Below are 21,197 nucleotides of genomic sequence, written 5' to 3' on the forward strand. Positions count from 1 at the left end.
GGTTGTGATTTCCCCGACCCTGCCCAGGTCAGATGGAAGTAAGTTTAAATGGGAGGGTGGCCAGATGTACTCCAAAACTCCACAGGAAAGCAATGTGTTTGGTCTTGCGAGGGAAAATAATGATTTTCATGTTTCTGTGTGAAAATGAACAACCTTTGGGTATAGTTACACCTGTTTTGTGAAAAAAATATATTTTTTAAGTAATTGTCTACATTTGAATGATGGGGTTTAAAGATGGCGTGTGGAATGGCATGGCTCTGTGTTAACATCAGGCGTATGCATGGATGGGTGTGAACAATAACAATAGAATGTTGGTTTTGTCGGTTTTCGTAGTAGTTGGCATTTTTGTTTATGGTTGTTTTGTGTAATGTAATGTAATGGCGACAGTCCTCTGCAAAACAACGGTGTACCCCGTAAGGTGATTGTGACGTGAGCTCAGACCATGATTCTATAAATTGATGATGCGCATTTCCGATCATGCCGAGAGCCAAAATATTGTTGGCATGAGTTTGTTTTTCTGCTGGAGACACAAGTCCATAAAATTAAAATATGACAGAAGGAGCCATGAAGGAAACCTTCATACATACCATTTCAAAAAGTTTTAATTTTCAGCCAATTACCTATTGAATTATACTGTGTGTCTGTGTGTGTGTGTGTGTGTGTGTGCGTGCGTGCGTAATTTATTTTTTTCTATCTTGAGTTTGTTAGCTTGTTAAGAGCATCCCTCCCCTAGAAACTCCAGAATTACCAATTTTGTTTAACCATGTCGAAAAAACATACAAGTTGATAGTGTTCCGATACCTAAAAATTCTTCAAAGCTGAGCATGCAAAGATATTTCCTTCAGTAATAAATAAAAACCACCGTACAAATATGGCCTTCTATAACCTTTGGTATACAGGAAATAAAACAACGTTTCATTAAGGTAGGGAAGAACCCCGTTTTTAGAAGAATCTTCCTGACGAAACGATTTTCAAAACTTGAGCGCCGCTCGACGTAGCCCACGACACAGTGCCGGTGTGAGGAATGGACACAGTGGAGGAGAGTCAAGATTCAAGATTCAAGATGTTTATTTATCACATACTTATACATACGGGCATACATGTAGTGAAATGTCACTGCAATGCACCCGGAGATTATGCACAATAAGTACAAAGACACAATAGCTAAGTAATTAAATAATAAAGTATCAAACTAAACCAACTGATTCCTAAAATGTAATAAATAAATAAGCGTAAAAAGGTTATATACTGAACGGGAAAACAAAATAGAAATAAGAGGGATAGACTATTTGTATGTATACAGATAGGTGCAGTAAAGTGGCGCGTGAATAAAGAGAGGTAGCGTGTGTGAGATATACAGCGCATTACGCAACAGTATGGCACCGAAATACAGCAACAGTACGGCAATGCAGTACAACGGTTACAAAGGTTTTGGTGGTTTTGATTTATTACTGAAGGAAGTACCTTTGCACGCTCAGCTTTGACAGTACACCGCGCAACATACTGTACGCCTCATGGCCCCCCGAGGTGAGGGGCCATCGGAAGGTCGCCACTCAAGCAGGCCGGAGAGGCTGAACAAACAAACAAACAAACAAACAAACAAACAAACAAACAAAAAAAACCCCAAAAACATTTTCCTGAAGAACTTTTATGAAACAAACACGTTGACCGTATCGTCGGTGGCTCTGTCACCGGGGTGACCCCTCATCACAAGGTCCAGTCAAACAACGTGAGCTCAACGGAAGTGTCCGTCGCCGCGTCACGTGGCGTAAACAGGAAGTGCGTGTGGGTTTCAACGGCGGCGGCGGTGGAACGGGAGACGCTGTCCCGCTGATTCCGTTCATCGTAAGGCGACGTGAACGTCGAACTACCTGGAAAACCTTACGTGAAAATGAGCCGTTGTTTTGAGCCGCATAGGATAATGTCTCCGTTTGCGAGAAATAGGGTTCTCTCTGAGAAGTTGTTTTGTCTAAATAGCTAAACTTTAGCATGTCGGCTAGCGTTTTGAAGCTTTTACAGAAAACGCATTAAGTCCATTGTTAGGTTCATTATTTAGTCCTTTGTCACGGAAAATGACTGGTTGAATTGCTACGACATGATAGTAAGACAGTAGAACACTACATGGGCAATATTGTCTGAACTTGCCGTGATAGATACATAGATAGATAGATAGCTTGATATATGGGTATCTTGATAGATAGATCGATAACTTGATATATAGATAGATAGCTTGATATATGGGTATCTTGATAGATAGATGGATAACTTGATAGATAGATGGATAACTTGATAGATGGATTGATAACTTGATAGATGGATGGATAACTTGATAGATGGATGGATAACTTGATAGATGGATGGATAACTTGATAGATGGATGGATAACTTGATAGATAGATGGATAACTTGATTGATAGATAGATAACTTGATATATGGGTATCTTGATAGATAGATAGATAGATAGATAACTTGATATATGGGTATCTTGATAGATAGATGGATAACTTGATAGATAGATAGATAGATAACTTGATATATAGCTTGATATATGGATATCTTGATAGATAGATGGATAACTTGATATATAGCTTGATATATGGATATCTTGATAGATAGATGGATAACTTGATAAATAGATAATTAGATAGATAGATAGATAGATAGATAGATAGATAGATAGATAGATAGATAGATAGATACCTGTAGATAATCTAGGTAACCACAGCAGCTCACATCAGAACAAGTAGGCGAGCGCAAGAATGTAGTAAAAATAGAAGAATATTTGACTCACGTAAATGCAAAAGAAAGAGTAGAAAATAAATAAACTATTCAAAATGTAAAAGGGGAAAATTGTGCATGTATGCACATCTATTCTTTGAGATTGCCAGTACTATATATAATGTACACACATAAGCAGAGGGATATGGAAAATATATACAGTGGTGCAAAAAGATGTAACGGTTGTATCAGTGGTGACATTTTAAGTTAATAAACCTTTAGGTTAAAAATGAACTAACTACAAATTTTATGTGACAGGTTATGGCCGATAGAGATCTCAGTTTGTTTGACAAACAAATAACCAGGTAAATACAGTTCTACTTATTTCTTTACCTGCTTTACTTTAAATACTTGACATAGAGATGACATGGTCTTGTTTAAACAACACCTCATACAACTAGTTGGATGGATGCGAGAGATACATTTTCAGCTTTGATTATTCTCAACAGAACAAAATGACCACTGATTTGCCCTCTCATTTAGCATTCTGGACGTTCCCCTGAGTCCCAATATAAGGTCACTCAATCTGCACTTGAACCGCATTCCAAGGATAGAGGGATTGACCTCGGCCTGGCACCTTCTTCACTTAGATCTCTCCTCCAATAACATCTCCTGTATCGAAGGTCTTAGTTCTCTCACATCCCTTAAGACCTTGAGTTTATCCTGCAACTTAATCACTAAGGTTGAAGGTGAGCCTCAATTTGTCTCTTTTCCCTACAATGGAGTGTGGGTGCTTTCCAAGTCATTATTCTTCATTACCAGGACCTCTGATGACTGATACTTTATATTACTGCATTCAAATAGATTCACTGAGCTGGTAATGTCTCCCTGCTCTATCTCAGGACTGACTGGCCTTGTGAACCTCACTCGATTAAACCTTTCCTACAATCACATAAACAACCTTACCGGTGAGTTCAGTATTGACGTAAGCAAGTTCTCTTGTAAAATAAAAATAGTCAGTATTTGTAATATTGATTCCTATTACATCCACTTCAGGCTTGCTTTACCTCTGTGGCGCTGAATACAAGCTGAAGCACCTCAGTCTCCATAGCAACTGTCTGGACAGCATCAACCACCTCGTGCAATGCATGCTGGGAGTGCAGAGTTTGAGAGAGATCACCTTAAGTCTTGATGGCAAAGACAATCCTGTCTGCAACTTGCCAGGTTGAGTGTGAAAATGTTTAAGGTTACAAATGGAGTCTTCACAGCAAAACAAATTTATAGAAAATCCTTCCAATGTTAGGGCATCCCACTAAAATGTATGAGGCTTTGTCTGAAGTCATGTCATATAGCCAATGCATATAGCTACAAATTCAGTTATGCTAATGTCCTTTGTGTGTCTGTGTGTCTGCCGGACTGTCTCTACATTTGCTCCTCTAGCTTACAGGGAATTGGTCATGCAGTGTCTACCACAGATCTCTGTCTTGGATGGTCTAGACAGGCGGGGTAATGGAGCCACTCTAGATGAGAGTCTTGAAGATATCCCTGGGCTGGAAGAATACATCGGCTTCATGTTCTCCTCAGACACCAGAACCAGTGAACTGGTATGGTAACGTTTGGTGTAAGAATTTTCCCTGAAAAAAAAAAAAATAGGAGCGGGAAGTTCAATTTGAATATTTTAAATACTTTCAGGCTTTTTGGTCCTTTAAAAGCTAATGCTCACTTAGAGACGTGAGATGTCCTGAAATAGAAAATTGTTTTGCCAATTTGTGGTAATTTGTCATGTTTAACTAATGTCTAACTAAAATAACTTAAATTCATTATTTTTGCCAACCGTATAGTTTTGAATCTTGAATCTTGAACACTATACTGTTGGCAAAAGTAATGGATTTGATTGGCAGAGGGGTATATTGTCAGGATTTTCAGTTTTTCAAAAAAAAAATAAAAATGGATGAGATGATGCTATGGGGCAGTAGCTGAGGAGGTAGAGTGTCATCTAGTAATCCAAAGGTTGCTGGTTTGTTCCCGGTTCCTCCTGCTAACATGCTGAAGTGTCCTTAAGCAAGACACTTAACCCCCCTAATTGCTCCTGATAGCTGTGTCAATCGGTGAATAATTGTTTTATTCACGATTTTTATTCATATTTATTCATTATTATATTCACGCTTTGGGCAAAAGCGTCTGCAAATTATGATGATGCAGAACCTAAATGATACACTCTCATATACAGCAAATACACTTATTTTCCCAGCAGGCCAAAAAACATGGTGCTTTCCCCACAACCCAAGTTGACAAAGCCCTAACTCATTTTCGTCAGCGAACCATCTTGGATGAAGCCCAAGGACTGGCGGTAGGTCATTCACAGCAAATTTGTGTTTGTGTCTGTGTCTGTAATTTATTTTTAGTCACCCGATATAATATATATTCACTCCATATATTCATTATATTTTCCATCAACTATAATAATTAGCGAAAATACTCTCCCAGACCCCTGCGAGCCTGTCCTCCAGCAGCTCCTCTCCCAAGGTGAAGATACGGAGACCCAAGAGGGACATCGACCACACGTCGGAGAGCGACTCCAACAGCACTAAGGAGAATCGGAGACGCAGCAGGATCCCAGTGCGTCGCAGCGGCAGCATGTCTGGAAGGAGAACTGGGAAGGAGAACGAGGGCTGGAAGTCAGACAGGTAAACTGCAACTCCAATTCACATTCACTGTCCAATGAAAGGCATACTGTGTTTAATTGTCTCACCCGTGGTGAATCCCCCCTCTTGGAGCAGTGATGAGTTGTTTATAGACCCAAACATGGTAAATAGTTCTCCAAAGAGGGGGATTGGTGTTGGTTTTGGAAAAAAAAAGAAAGGCATACTGTGTTAGTTTATTTCTAAATTAACTCCATCCCCCCAAAAAAAACAGCAAGTCTGCATTACTCTTCAACCGAGCTGTGTCCAGTAGCTGTGTCATTGTTGCACATAGTTCATACAGTATATTATGAAGTAATATAAATCACAATAAGTCCCTCAAACATCCCGTACCATTTGACGGATCAGTGTGCTGCCACACACCGTTTGACACTGAACTCTGTTTTTCATTATTTGTTTCAATTAAATACTTTTCTCAAAATCTTTTCATTATGTTATTACATATAACACTAATCTCAAGAGGTGGCACGGGCATAAGTTTGTAGAAATCTATACAAATATATGAATAAAAAATATATAATATTCTATTATTATTAAATATTATAATTGCATTGTGGTATACACCGATCAGCCACAAAATTAAAACCACCACTAATATACCACTTTCCTAATGCACCAAAAACTCAGTAACACCCGCTTACATCCGGCATCTGTCATTAGTGGGAAAGGTAACACCCAGGTTTCAGTCCCGGGTCAAGTGACCCTGCAATAGACACAGGTTTTTATAGGCTCCAGCTCATATTGGCTCTGATGGAAACGGGACACCCAGGTGGACACGCAATTTCACCCCTTTACCTGCCACGCACGTTGGCGTATAAATGGACAAGAATATCTGTGGATCATTCGATCATTTCATATGGGGACCACGGTGGAGAACCCCCACACTCCGCGCCAGGCCGTGAGCCACTCCAGCACCACCCCTAGCCCCAACTTAAACAAATAACAACATAAAGTTGTCAAACCAGCGAGATTCGGTTCTCTTTGTTCCTAGAAAAGAGCCGTTCAAAAGAATCATTTCATTTGGATCATTTGAAAACGACCAGACATCACAGCAGAAGCAGCATGGCGGATCCATGCCCGCACGCATGCACCGGCAGCGCCCCGTGTATGGTGTGCGCAGAATCCGTAAAACCTCACAGAATTGAAGACAAAATGTTTGTTCGTTAGTCATCTTCATTGTTCCTGTGCCAATAGGACAGTGTTAATCAAAGTTAAAATATACATGAACAGAATGCCAGCAGCGGAAACGCTGTTACTTATTTTTTGTGTTATGGACCTTGGCTCCTGAGACCTTGCCATGGTTGACATGACACATCAGGGGATTGATCATAACCTGAGTAAAATAAAACAGTTGACAAACAAGTTGCTTCCCAATATTTGTTGTCCAAATGATGATAGGAAAGCAGGTCATTTATTTTCTCACAATATGAGGACTGAAGTATCTGAGTAGTAGCTTAATTTAAAACTAGCATCTTGGCCAGACCTTATTATATACTTAGTTTGATGTGATTTATTTAAAATGAATCCAATTTTGATTTATAAGGACATATTGTGGTAGTGATTGTATATAATTCCCATGACCATTGTGGCAGTTCCAGTGTCCTTTTCAGGGCCCTCCAACACAGAGACACAGGCGATGGTGTTGAAACGTACCAGTTTATTGTAGAGAGTGAGCAAGGTGGAACAAGCCTGCGGCAGATAGAAACATGTCATGATAAGGGCTCCTCCTGTGTGTGTGTGTGTGTGTGTGTGTGTGTGTGTGTGTGTGGGAATGGATTATTTAACCTTTGCTAATTGGCGTACAGCCACCCCTGACCCCGGGCCCAATTTACTAGACCCAAGACAGGTGTGGCTGCTTAGACCACACCACACCACCCCACAATCGTTGTGATAATAAATTATTCCACCTGACTCAGTAATAGAGGAAAGGCGGAAGTCACTACATGTCGTGCTCTATGTAATCTGTGAGATCGTAGTGGCTTCAGATTGATGAAGTGAATATTAGTAAATGTAAAATGTTATTGAAATAACCCATGATATATTGACTGTGACACAAAATACATGGTCATTCTGAAAGGGAATTTTCAACATTAGACATGTTTTTCATCAATAATTAAAAAAATGTAAATTTTGTAAACATTTATTCTGTTCTGAAGTTAGTTATTTCACATTAATGTATGTTGTATTTTAACAGTCATGTCATGTATTTAGTATTTTCACAGGAATGTTTATGTTTTCACGTTTTTGGGTGACTGCATATTTCTACAAAAGAAGGTGGGGGGCATATTGGGGCATATTGGGGCATATTGAATGATTGAATATAATGCTCTGATGAAGATTGTGACTGAAACGTTTGTAAAGCAAGCTTTTCAAATAAGAGTGATACTCTGCGAGATATGGTCTGCTGAAACTTTTCTACAGATCAGATGTTAAACCAAGATTCATCATTACCCCCGCATCGAAAACAGGTACATATTAATGTCAGGAAACCCTATGCCTGGCCACATGTCAATGTGCGTGGACCACTGGTTCTTTGGTATGTTGTAAGGATCACTGTCGAGTCCAACTGCCTTTAATTTAAGCAGATAATCGTTGGTTTTACTTCCGGTTTCGCAGTTTCCCCTGCTGAAGGCAGCCATGTTGCAGGAAGTTTTTGCCACTTGGTCCGACTGAGGGGGTGTATTCCTGTAGGGGAAGTGACGTCAGAGCATACCCTCTATACATAAGACTTAAAAATTACCTTGGAAAACCAACAAATACACGTGCCCATCAATTATAACTGGGGTGATTCATTTTCTTTCCTGACCGGTGTTGTAAACTCACCTTCATTCTTATAGAAATGACAGCTTTTGTCGAGCTGCTATGATAAACAACTGTCCGGCCACTATCCGCCAGCTCATCTACCTTTATTCTGTAATTCAACTAGCTCCCAGCAGTCCTCATCAAAATGAAGCTGGTGAGATGAAGATGTGCTTTCAGCATTCATTACAAAAGTTGCCAGCTTAAAAGTCACCAGCCTTGATCGTTATTTCTAGCCAGACCTTTGCTTGCGGGTTTTTTTTTTTTTTTGGGATACATTTTTAAATAGTCCTGGTTCAATACTTGCAATATTGTTTCATGTGCAGCGATCAGGAGAACCACAAACAGAAGGGCTCAAAGTTTCCTGCGGCGCTCAGGAGGAAGACACACGCCTCCAAGTGTGTAAAGCCAGCAGGGTCGTCCCAGAGGGGCCCTTTGAAAACCCCTCAGACCTCCGTGAACAGGACCACCAAGCCCGCTGTGGAAGAAGAAACTCTCAGGGTACGAGACATATCTGACCTGAAGGTTCACTTACTTCTGATATGGTTTTTCTCTTAGTGTATAACCGTTTGTATCAGTGTTTCCATTATATAATCCTTTGTATTATCGATATGCTTCTGGATGTCGAGATGACTGATAGTCTGTGGCACGTGTCGCCAAACCCTTTTATGAATGTCTGTTGGTGACTTTGTGCACCAGAGACTTGTGGAAGAGCGTGAGCAGGAGAGGGGGAGACGCTGGGAGGCTGAGCAGACTGTGAAGAGGCTAACGGAGCATTTGAAGAAACATCAGATGAGAACCAGCGAGGAAAGGGAGCCCGAGAACCTGGTCCTGCACACCACAGACAGGTCAGAGCCGCGAGTCTCAACTGCCCTCTCCTCACAATCCACTTTTGTCCCTTGTCATTAAGTCTCGACCCAAACGTAATTTAAAATTGTATTTGACTTAAGAACTACCCGATAGCGCTTTTACCTGACGGACTTTTGCAGTTGGAAACTCTCTTTCAAAATAAAATCACGTCATTGGAAATTCGATACACTACCATGCTCTAACCTACCCAGATTCAGATGAGAAGTTCAATACCAGTTTCATCCCTGTATGTCCAGTACAGAGATGAGAATCAGCAGCATGGTAGCTGTGTTAGCTCAGTGCAAGGCTGCAGAGGGGATCAACTAGCTTAACTCTTGTGAAATTAGGGAAATATAGCTTCTTGCGTCTCAAAAGCTGAGTTATGTAAACCTGGCAAAAAAAGAATAAAACATTTTGAGAAGTATGAGCCAGACTTTTGCATGTGATGTATTTTAATAGTCATTTGTCTTTTGTTTTATGTGCAGCGATCCGGAGAACCATTTACAGAAGGGCTCAACATTTTCTGTGGTACCGAGTAGGAAGACCAACGCCTCCCAATGTGTCGAGCCAGCTGGGCCAGCCCAGCGGGGCTCTTTTAAAACCCCTCGGACCACCAAGCCCGCCGTCGAAGAAGAAACTTTCAGGGTATGAAACATACACTCACGGAGCATTTTATTGGGAACACCTCAATACCTACTTATTCATGCAATCATCTGATCAGCTAATCATGCAGATTCGGTTCAGCAGCTTCAGTAAATGTTCACATCAACAATCAGAATGGGAAAAGTAATGATGGTGCCAGACAGGCTGGTTTGAATATTTCTGTAACTGCTGATCCCATGAAATTTCCACACACAACAGTCTCTGGAGTTTACTCAGAATGGTGCGAAAAACAGAAAAACATCCAGTGAGCGGTAGTTCTGCAGAGGGAGAACCCTTGTTGATGTGAGAGGTCAACGGAGAATGGCCACACTGGTTGGAGCTGACAGAAGGGCTCTGGTAACTCAGATAACCACTCTGTACAATTGTGGTGAGCAGAAAAAACATCTCAGAATGCACAACACGTCAAACCTTGAGGCGGATGGGCTACAAAAGCAGAAGACCACGTCCAAGTCCAAGTCCACTTCTGTCAACCAAGAAGAGAAAGCTGAGGCTGCAGTGGGCACAGGCTCACCAAAACTGGACAGTTGAAGACTAGAAAAACGTAGCCCAGTCTGATGAATCACTATTTCTGCTGAGGCGCGCAGACAACCAACTGCAGGAATCCATGGACCCAACCTGCCTTGTTTCAACAGTCCAGGCTGGTTGCAGTGGAGTAGTGGTATGGGGAGGTTCTTTCATCCCTATACCACTGGGGTGGGGTGGGGTGGGGCGGGGTGCCCCTCTCGCCCGTGCTGTCCGGGAGGTGGAGCGGCTACGTTTTGTATGAGCATTACTAAGTTTAGAATTTTTTTTTTTTTACTAAATTTTACCAGGCAAAAGAATGGTAATTACCGGAGCCAAACATCAAGCAAGTGACGTAGTGCACTTTTCCCACGGTTCGTACCCGAACACCAAAGTTATATATCGCAAGAACAGGCGTTTGGGGGGGGGGATGAAAGAGGTGCCATTCTCCAAGTCAGTGTACCATCAAAATTATTCTGAAGCTGTAAATTTTATGAAAAAAATTTGCCTAGTGTTGCTTTAATCCTACCCAGTATTAGTATAGTGTTCCAAATAAAGTGCTCAGTGAGTGTATCTGAAGGTCACCTGATAAGGTCAGGTCATTTACTGCTGATGTATTTTTCTCTCGAAAGTTACCATGGCAGCAACCCTTATTTTGCCTGTTCCATCAGTTTATTCCTTACAAATAATTATTTTAACCATTGTCCTAGTTAAGTGTAATTTATATTATCTATAAGCTTTTGTATCAGTGTTTCCCAATTATCTAATCCGCTATCTATACAGTACGCTTCTGTATGGACATCAGTACATATTCTAGACATCAAGATGACTGATAATGTGTTGCAAGCGTCATGGAGCCCTTTTCTGAATGAGCGTCCATGCCTTTGTGCACCAGACAATTGTGGAAGAGCGTGACCAGGAGAGGGAGAGACGCTGGGAGGCTGAACAGGCTGTGAAAAGACTGACGGAGCAGATTAAGAACCTGCAGGTGACGGCCTGCGAGGAGAAAGACCTCCAGAACCTGGCCCTGCACACCACAGACAGGTCAGAGCCGCGGGTCTCGACGGCTCGTTTTTTTTTCCAGGATGCACATGTTCCAGGATCGCGCTTTACTGTGTTTACTCAATGCAAGCTGCAGAGGGAAGCAACCAGCCTAGCTCTTGTGAAATGAGGGAATAACACCTTTCATCATCTTAAATGCTGAATTGCTTAAGCGATGCATACTGCCTGCTTTTTATGGCGAGTGCAAATAAAAACAAACAAATACATATTTTTGTGAATCATGTTTTTGCCTAGATCTCCTGATAACTAATGATATCAGCAGATAATCAATGTTTGGCGACAAGGACAGTAATTATATAAAAATCGGTCGTGCCCTACCAGCTGTGCACAGTCGATTACCTACAAGCTGTGCACAATTGATTCTTCATATTTTCAAGCAGATACCAAAAGGAAATTGAGAATCATTGAGAAGCTCCCTGTGGATTTTAGTTGTCAACTTTGTAATGGATTCTCATCTATTCATATGCTGTTCATCTTTTTTATTATCTCTCCCGAGAGCTGCCTCTGATTCCCGTCTCATTTTCCATCAATGAATATCCATCAACCCATTTAAATTCGGCACTGTCATTGTCTCAAGCCTCTCATGAAAACCAGGCATGCATTTTGTGTCCATTATCCCTAAACCATGCAAGTATTGCCTGCATTTGCCTGTAATAATGGTGCTATTTTGCATCGGAAATTAACCTGCTCAGTCAGCCTGCAAATATACAGTGTTTGAATTGTCTAGGGTATAGTTATGTATAATTAAATGCTCTAAATTTCCTCTCCTCCACTCCCCAAACATCTTAGACAGTTTAACCCATCACATCTGTGCTTGCAGGCTTCAGAGGGAGAGTGATGTGAAGCTATCTTGCACGCTGCCCTTGCTTGGCATGCCCCCTGCTTAGATACATTGTCATTGCGATGGCAATTACAGGCCTTACAGCAAGCATATGTCAGCCATAGCATGTGAGTCAATCTTAATAGCCACTTCTGCAGCTCTATTATAATGATTCTGGATGGGGTTTCGACTTTATACTATTCATTATCACCAGGGGCCAGACTGCAGAGAGAAAGGAATTGTGGGAAATTTAGCAATACAGCAACATACATGGGGATCAGTGTACCGGTATAGAATTTTAGCACAGGAGGTACGGCAGGCGGTTATGGTAATATAAATATGAGAAACCGTTCTGACATTTAAAAAATATCTGTTTTAATAGGCCTGTAATTGGGTCCAAGCATGCAATTCAATCCTATGATCATTGGATCTGCTTTTTCCTTGTATCTGTGAGCTGGCATTGAAGATGGGGAGGTGAAATGTGGAACCGTGGCTTCAGCAAAGATAATAATCAGCTCCTAGAGAGGGGCAGGAGCGTTTATTTATTTGAAGTATCGCTATGTAGTTCTGCAATATATCTCCAGTATTTACTACTTTTACATCTTTGGCACACCCCTATTTTGCCTCCTGCTCGCCCAGATTGAAAGAGCTGCTGCTTAAAGAGCGCTCGGAGTGCTCCAAGCTGCAGACCCGCGTGGAGGACCTGGAGGGGATGTGCCGGTCCCTCGGCGCGGAGCTGAAGGAGGCCCACGCCCGCCAGGACCAGCACAGGAGGGCGCTGCGCAGCCTGGAGGACGGCACCTCCCACGCAGAGGCTCTCAGGGCCCGTCAGCAGGCTGAAGAGGTAAGAAGCCTGGGCAGGTTGGGCTTTACGTCATCGCGTACGACACGTGCCAATTCAGATTTAAACTGTGTCGGCTTTTTAGATGAAGCGATACCAGGAGCTGGACAATCGGGCAGCAGTTCTGAAGAGGGAGGCCGATATCCACAGGGCCGCAGCTCGCCAGCTCAAAGACAAGCTGCAGCAGCTGCATGAGCTGCTGGTGTCCAGGGAGGAGGAACACAGGTAGAGCCAGATCATACGAGTTAAACAGCCCCTTATTGTATGTTTTAAATTTAAGAGCCGTCATACGGCATATTATTATTAGTCTGAATAAGCTCCCAATTTGGCCGTTCCTTGGTCATTGACATGCACTGACCTCCAAGCAGGTCTTTAAAAAATAATCCAGCATCATATGAATTGGTATTTGAAAATGAGTTCACACTCTAACATAAGTTACCCAGGTTGATGCATATAAATCATTGCTAATAATAAAATAATAAAAATTGCCTTTAATTTCACTTGTATTACTTGCTACTTGCTATCACTTTTTTGTGCTGAAATACTAACTTTGACTCACTGATAGTATCAACATTTTCTAAACAAGGGCCAAATCGGTGCATTGAGATGTAATGACTCAGGGAGAAATAATAGGGGCGGGGAAATGCTGCAGTTTTCAAACAAATTGCCTCGCATTGAAGTCCGGTCCGCCTTTTTAATCACAGAAAACAGCTGGAATCGCGTCTTAAACCAGATGGGAGGGAGTTCCAGGAGGCGGTGGCGAGAGAGGTTGCATCTATGGAGCAGAGGGTCACGGAGGGCAAGAAGCAGTACACAGCCCTGGAGGACGAGTTCCGTGAGGCACTAACCATCGAAGCCACCCGCTTCTCTCAGGTAGGGCCACACACGTGGTCCACAAGGATACTGCAAGTGGGCCACCAGAACATAGGCAATATGGAAGGATTTTTACAGTGAGGAAAACCTCCCTTACTGTTCATATAGACACCTGACTGGTTTTTTTGAAGACCGCCTTGTGAACCTATCCTTTAACAAACTGTTGTAGCTGCTGCTGCGGTAGTCAGCCAATCACACGTAGCATTCAATCGAAGCTTGCCCTGATGGGCTGTGAAGAAAACCATACAAATAATCTTTTTTTTTTTTTTTTTTTTTTTTCTGGATCCGGGTACAAAAATGATTGAACGCATGTACTGTTTGACTGGAGAAGTTTCAATGCTACTTGGATATTGGATTATTTCAATCGATACCTTAAAGGTATTGCGTACCAGTACCCAGCCCGAGCCGGGAGTCAGTTTGGGAACAGCTGCACCATCAAGACCTTTGGGCTACTTACATTTGACTAAATTTTCTCTCCTGTTAATGGTCTAAAAAGGATGCCTCATTAAAAGTGAAAGGTTTGAACTGGAGTCGACCCCAATCTTGTTGGGCTTATTCATTCTGCCAGTTGGTGAAGATTGAAGCAGGGTAATTTGACTCTGGATGAGTAGTTAGTCATTGCGCCGGATTTGAATCAATTTGTATTTCCTTGTTACGGTTACAGATATTTTTTCTTCCCTGAAGGAAAGCGTAATCTCTTCTCGATTGCTAATGCGTGTAGCTTTTTGCTACTTTAATTCTGTGATTTTTAAACTTTTCCCGAAGTTTGATGAGTTACAGACTGTAAGTCACCTACATCTAATGCTACTTTAGCACATTGCCCTCCTTGTAGTGGCTGTTCACTTTACACCCAACGCTGACTAATCAAATATCTCTTCTTGTGACACTATTATTTTTACACAGTGGCTAAAGCACTGTGCTTTGTTTTTCAACTCATTTCTATTAAATCCCCCACCCCACCCCCCATTCCCCTGCTCCTGCAGTTGAAAGAGGTGTGCGACGAGCAGACCGTGGGGCTGTCAGAGCTCAAGGCAGCCCTCGCCCAGTCCTGGCAGAAAGGGAAGGAGTCGGGTTCCCTGGTGCAGGAGCTCTTAGCCATGGTCAAACAGCAGAAGGACCAGATCTCCAAGCTTGTCAAAGCCAAGAAAGAAGCTGTTCGTGAACTTAAGGTACATCAGTAATTAGACAGGAAATCTCTGACCAATATTGCACTTGCGTTTCGATTCATGACTTTTACATTTTTTTACATCATGTGTAGCGGCAGCTTCTTGTATATCAGTATGGTGTACAGCAGCACAATAGGGGCTGTGTGGAAAGTATGTTTTAATAACGCCTGATAGGCAAAATCATTGTGTGATTATCAAAAGTTATTTTGAGGATAAAGCTTGAAACTTAGAAATGCTAAGTTATCGACAAAACTACCCTTTTCAACTCCACAAAGTACGGCGTGCACCAGCATTAGACAGCTCCTAATTGATCATAATCATCACTGTGTTCACCGAGTGGGCAGTTTTACCATTTTAAGCACCGCACTTCACTCTACTTACCACTAATCAAGGAAACGTATTGATACGAGACGGCCAAAGCTCTTATGTGTGCAGAAGACACCAACCAGACCCAATATGATGACAAGTTGGAAAAAAAAATCCCAGCTTTTGCAAAGATTGCGTTCCTTGAAATCGCAATCGCCATCTGAAATGGATTAACCGTTCAGCCCTGGTGGTGATGCAGTGCAGAGTAGACAAGTTCTGCCCCAATTGTTTATGATGACAGATGAAATGAAGCCGCTCCGTGTTATTGCTTCTTCTCAGATTGACGTGTATGATATGAAGATTTATTATAGGCTTTTGGGTGTTTTGGGTGTGTTTTTCGACATTAAAGTAAGCGTGGGCCTCTAATAGTAGATCCAGTCTCCTATCCATCCGTCAGCCAGGAAGGCATTCAGTGTTTATTTTACAGTGGCTGTCTGTCTCTCCATCCATCTGCCAGGGCCGTGTGTGCACCCTGGAATCAGAGGCAGAGAAGGACCGACGTCTCAGCCTGCAGCTGGAGCTGCTGAAGAAGGACAAGTCCCGACTAGTGTCTCAACTCACCGCCCATGAATCTGTTATCGATGGCCTCAGGGCCGAGAGGAAGATGTGGGGCCAGGAGTTGGCTCAGCAAGGTAGGTGGGAGTCCATCCTTTTCGTGGCTCATTTGGACGGATGTGGATGCGGCCTGAAGCTTCCCCTCAGCCACTCTCTTGCTCTGCCAGGGGAGTTGGTACATCCTGACTGGGGAATGGGATTCCGCAAAGCCTTTCACACACCCACAAGGCACTTTAGCATTTAAAGATACAGGGTAGGGCCGGGCAATGTTGAGAAAATATTTCATCACAATATTTTGCTTTGCTTGATTATTTGGTGATATTTTGGGGATGACTATTGGTGCTTTTATAAGACAGTTAACGCACAATAAATATTTGAGAAACAAGCATTAGTCATGTGGATATTATGACCAAGCAAGTAGAGATGCTAGAACAGTCTATGGAGTTCAAAAAATGTTATTACTTTACTGTCGTGGGGGCAGTGGCTCAGGAAGTAGAGCGGGTCTAGGGTCTAGGGTCTAGTGATCAGAAGATTGCTGAGTCTATCCCCGGCTCCTCCCCGTAGCATGGTGAAGTATCCTTGAGACACTTAACCCCCTTACTTGCTCCTGATGAGCCTTGCATGGCCTCCTATGAGGCTTGGGCCGATATTTGATCATATCTAATATAAACCAGCTCACACACTCCACCTCGTATTTCCCACGCTGAGAATCCCATAATAAGCCAAATTATTATCATTTATTTTATTCCCATATATTTCCTCACTGGCGCTTGCTTGGTGCCCATCACTGTTGCCGGGGTGAATGAAAGATCCTCTCCGCATGCACGTTATGTGAACGGCCACACGCAATAGACACGTGAGCGTCTAGACGATATCTAGTCTCATATCTCAATATTGATATTATATGGATATAATGTCCAATTGCGCTGGCGTGACAATTCTTTAAATGCTACATTCTAGTGGTTTTCTAGTGGTTTCTGTGGAATAATATAATAATTTCACAAGGCTGTTTTAGGCTGAGCCTCTGAAATGACACAGTGTCATCATCCTCAATCTCGTGGCAGGAGCCTCGCTGGCTCAGGACCGTGGTCACCTGGAGGCCAGGATCGAGGTGCTGGGCGCCGAACTGGAGTCGCAGAAGAAACACAGGGAGCAGAGCAGTGACGCCCTGAGGATAAAAACCAAGATGGTGGAGGACCAGGCAGATACCATCCGCAAGCTCAAAGAGGTAGCGGCAGTCCCGTCCGGAGGCGGATTTATGCTGGAAATGTGACTTTCAATTCTTCATTGGGCCTTATTCACTGACCTTTTTTTTTTTTTTTTTTTTTTTTTTTTTTTTTTTTTAAACATTTGCTTGTTTATGTGTCACTTCATACTTTGGAGATCTAGCTTTGTGCCATTTGTGTATTGCTTTCTTTATTCAACCTTTATTTACCAGGTTAGTCTCGGTGAGATTCAGAATCTCGTTTTAGGAGCGAGACCTGGCCAAGAAAGCAGCAGACAATTTCAGAGAACACATGACAAACAACACAAAAAAGGCATAGAGCTAGATTCTAAAATGAGATTGACACCTTGAAACAGGGGAAAATATTTTATCTTAAAAAATTGAAATCTAGGAGGCAAAACAATTACAGTCTCATTCAATCTCAATTTCATCTCATACTTTATAGTCTTCAACTCCCACCTACCTACTCCTACAGTACCTTGAAGACTTCCATTTGGATTCCATTTCGGGTTTTGATTGAAGGGAGGTGCGGTTGTACGTTTACGTCTTAACCCAACTGTCTCCTGTTCACACCACCGTTCACCACATTCCTATCTTCAGCCTCCTCGTTTTGAAACCCTGCTCCCCTGCCCAAAACCTCAGCTCATTTCCCGCTCCCTAGTGCTTGCAGGAGCGTGACCAGCAGATCCGGCAGTTGCGGGACGAGGCCGCCCAGGCCCAGAAGAGCCTCACGCAGCGGCTGGACGAGGCGGCGGCCCCGGCAGCGGAGCTCCGGGAGCGGGTGAAGCAGCTCACCCTGCGCAAGGAGGAGCTCAAGCAGCAGCTGGAGGACAAGGAGCTGGAGCTGGAGGAGCTGGAAGAAGCTTACAGGCAAGAGATGAGAGCAACAGCTCCTGGCTTGTGCCATATTTGGGCCCACAGAGGTGTCAAATCCAGCCTTCGGGATGATTTGGGGGAAGAAGGAGAATAAATAAATACCTCTTTCCACTAAAATCACATTCACTTATTTTCCATAAATGTGTAAGTATTGAAGCTACAGGTCGTTCGCAGTTTAGCTGGGAAACTTTTTGTAGTTATGCAGGCTGTCTGTGGGTCCTTAAAAAGTCTTAAAATGATCAACATTTGAATGTACATGTATGTAGGAGGTCCTAATTTTAAACGTGAACATGCTGCGACCTCCAATCACGGTTTCACGAAAAGTGACAAGTGCGTTACGGTCGTATTTTAACCTTAACATAAGTTTGACACCGCCGACCTACACGGACGCATGCGTGGATTTTCAATCCGGAGTCGTGACAGATTTTTAGCGTTGAGCCTCCTCCTCTGGCTCTCCGATGTCAGCTCCTCCAAGAAGAAGTGGAAGGAGAAGGCCGAGCAGCTGACTCGGCTGGAGACGCAGATGATGCACATGAAGGGCAAGTTTGACTCCCAGGAACAGCTGCTGCTCGAGAGGGACCAAGCGGCAGAAGCGCACAGGTAGGAGATGAGGGGAGCCCGTCACGGTTTATAAAGAGTTGTATAAGATGTGGTCTGAGACGGTCTAACCAGAGCAGGCACTACTCATTTCTAAAGCCAAAACACGAACGACACTGTGTGTGATAATGAGTGGTGGCACTCATGAGTCAAAGTGTACTTTTAACATGGGTTTGCATGGGGCGTGGTAACACAACGCACAATGCGAACAGACTGTATGGTTTGCTGAGGCCAGTTAGTGGAGTGGTTCGGTAATGACAAGTTTAAACTTTTTAAAGGGGAGAATATGGCGCCTAAACTTGACAGAGTTGCCAGATTGGCACATTAACCCCCCCCAACTGGTGTCCACAAACCTATGAATCTTTGTGCAGGGTTCTCATGCATCCTAGAAAACCTGGAATTTTGTAATAAATTTTCCAGTCATGAAAAAAATTTATTCAATACGCAGCAAACTTATTTCTGGACAATGGTATTTATTTTAGAATTAATATTAATTAATGGAATACCATATAATACAAGATGTATTTGTAACGTTTAAACTTGCTTCTCTGGCAACCCTCCGTCTTCATTTAAGGTGGTTTCCACTGACGCAGCTGTACAAATACGTTGTGCCGGCGGCATGGAAAGTGTCCTGGAGAGTCATTGTAGTGATCTTTGTGTAGTGTAACAAAAATCACGCTGACGCTGCAGTTTTGTTCCTTCCGTAGAGCCGCAGTGAAGAAGTTGCATTCCGTGGACGATGCATTTCGTCGCCAGCTTGAGTCCGTGCAGGAGTCCCATCAAGCCGAGCTGCGACAACTGACCAATGACAAAGAGAAACAGTTAGAAGCAGCCAATCAGAAGGTAGTATGATGGTTACATCACAGATTAAACTGAAGTTTAAAGGGGAACTATTGTGCTCCTTTTCAACAAGTTAATATACCAGTCAGATTTTGCGTTCTAGCCATTGTAACATGCCTCTAAACCATCCTGTTCCAGGGCGCTCTGTTTCTGTGGGGTGGCGCCACCCTGCTGAGGCCCCTAGCCCTGCGAGCCAATGGGGTTTAAGCTTTACTTCCGGGTTCCGTTTAATCCGTAAACTTTCACCAATTTCACTTCATCAGTCCACCAAAATCTGCTTCGCAAACAAATATGAGGGCGAGAAATAAGAAATCCAGGTGCTGAACCTTCACTTAGGTCAGGTCTATAAGGCCTCATTTAAAAGTTTGTTGCGACTTTCGTTGCCGACACCACACCCGGAACATCTCATGCAGGGATTTTCATGTCATGTAAACGTAGGTAAATATAATGAAATAAATAAAATTAAATAGATAAAATTAATGCATCTACAATAAAAACACACTATTTTTATTGGTTTTGTTTGGAGAATTGCACAGCGGACCGGGCGCAACAGCTTACAGTCTATGTACCCCATATATATATTTTCTTTGAATGAAACACGGCAGAATTATTCCTCAAACACTCGCATGTCTCTTGTCTTCAGTTTCTTCACAGTCAGTTTTTATTCCTTTCTTTTAAAAGATTTGTGCTGATCTGTGAAAACAGCAGAGCAGTTCCCTGCAGCGCCTGTTATTCTCCAGCCGCGGGCGGAGTTGCTCAGATGGGGGGCGGTTCTAATTCTACTGAGGCCCAAGGTGACGCAAATCTGAACGGCATGTATCGCCACAGGTTTTCTGAAGAAGACAGCTCCCAAAAAGCTGACTGGGTTATGTCGTATTTCACAGTCTGTGTGTCAGTAGAGCCATCGGAGACCCTAATGTATGTGCACAAACACAGAAAATGTAAGTTTTGCATAATAGGCCGTCTTTTAAGTTTGTTTCATTTGTCCGTCTGAAAAGGGGTGTGTGTGTGTGTGTGTGTGTGTGTGTGTGTGTGTGTGTGTGTGTGTGTGTGTGTGTGTGTGTGTGTGTGTGTGTGTGTGTATACACGTCTCTTTTTTAAGGTGTTCCGGGTCGAGGAGGAAATGCGAGCGCTCCTGATCGAGGTGGACAACAACAAAAGAACCATGGAGGACAACTTCAGAATTATCAGGGCCATGCTGCCCTGAGCCTCGCTCGAACGTTGAACTCTGGCCACACCGCGACGCCAAACCATACGTGGACGACCGCAAACGGAGGCTGTCGATGTGAAGTCGCTCACACAGCTCATTTTATGCATTTTTATTATTATTATTATTTTTTTTAATCTATTTAATATGAATGTCTTTTAACACATGGTTTATCAAATAAAATCCGTTAATACACTTTTGGACATTTTTAGCTGCAGTTGACACGCGGTACTGGCTCAATGAAAAGGGTAAAGAACCGATTACAACAGATTAAGTCTCTTGAGTGCAAGCGGAGATGAAATGGCCGCAGGGCAGGTGGGAAGGAGGTGGGGAGGGCGCCGGGGTCGGGTTGCCCTAGCAACAGTAACCTAACGTAACATCCGTTCAAAGAAAAGAAAAAAAAAAAAACGTCCAAACAAACGAGCGTCGCCGCGCCCGCTCTGCGGGCAGAATGAAACAAGTTGTCCGTGTTCGCAGAACGCCGCGGTAGCTGTCGGAGTTGTGTTTTCAATTGAAGAACAAGAAGAAAACAAACA

General features: G+C 42.9%; 1 protein-coding gene across 1 annotated transcript; it reads left to right on the top strand.

Annotated features, from left to right (window-relative positions):
* The first annotated feature begins 1,791 nt into the window (after nt 1-1,791).
* lrrcc1 (leucine rich repeat and coiled-coil centrosomal protein 1) lies at nt 1,792-20,856 on the top strand. Its single transcript, XM_080011501.1, has 22 exons — nt 1,792-1,845; nt 3,038-3,084; nt 3,263-3,468; nt 3,622-3,687; nt 3,776-3,943; nt 4,160-4,323; nt 4,971-5,069; nt 5,207-5,406; nt 8,547-8,721; nt 8,920-9,068; nt 9,555-9,714; nt 11,129-11,277; nt 12,755-12,959; nt 13,042-13,181; nt 13,661-13,829; nt 14,813-14,998; nt 15,819-15,993; nt 16,981-17,144; nt 17,803-18,011; nt 18,483-18,617; nt 19,322-19,457; nt 20,557-20,856. Exons 2-22 carry the CDS (start codon nt 3,041-3,043, stop codon nt 20,659-20,661), a joined length of 3,204 nt encoding a protein of 1,067 aa, XP_079867627.1. The 5' UTR covers nt 1,792-1,845; nt 3,038-3,040; the 3' UTR covers nt 20,662-20,856.
* Nucleotides 20,857-21,197: the final 341 nt, after the last annotated feature.

Source organism: Zeus faber (genome assembly GCF_960531495.2).
Source record: "Zeus faber genome assembly, chromosome: 12".
Lineage (NCBI taxonomy): Eukaryota > Metazoa > Chordata > Actinopteri > Zeiformes > Zeidae > Zeus > Zeus faber.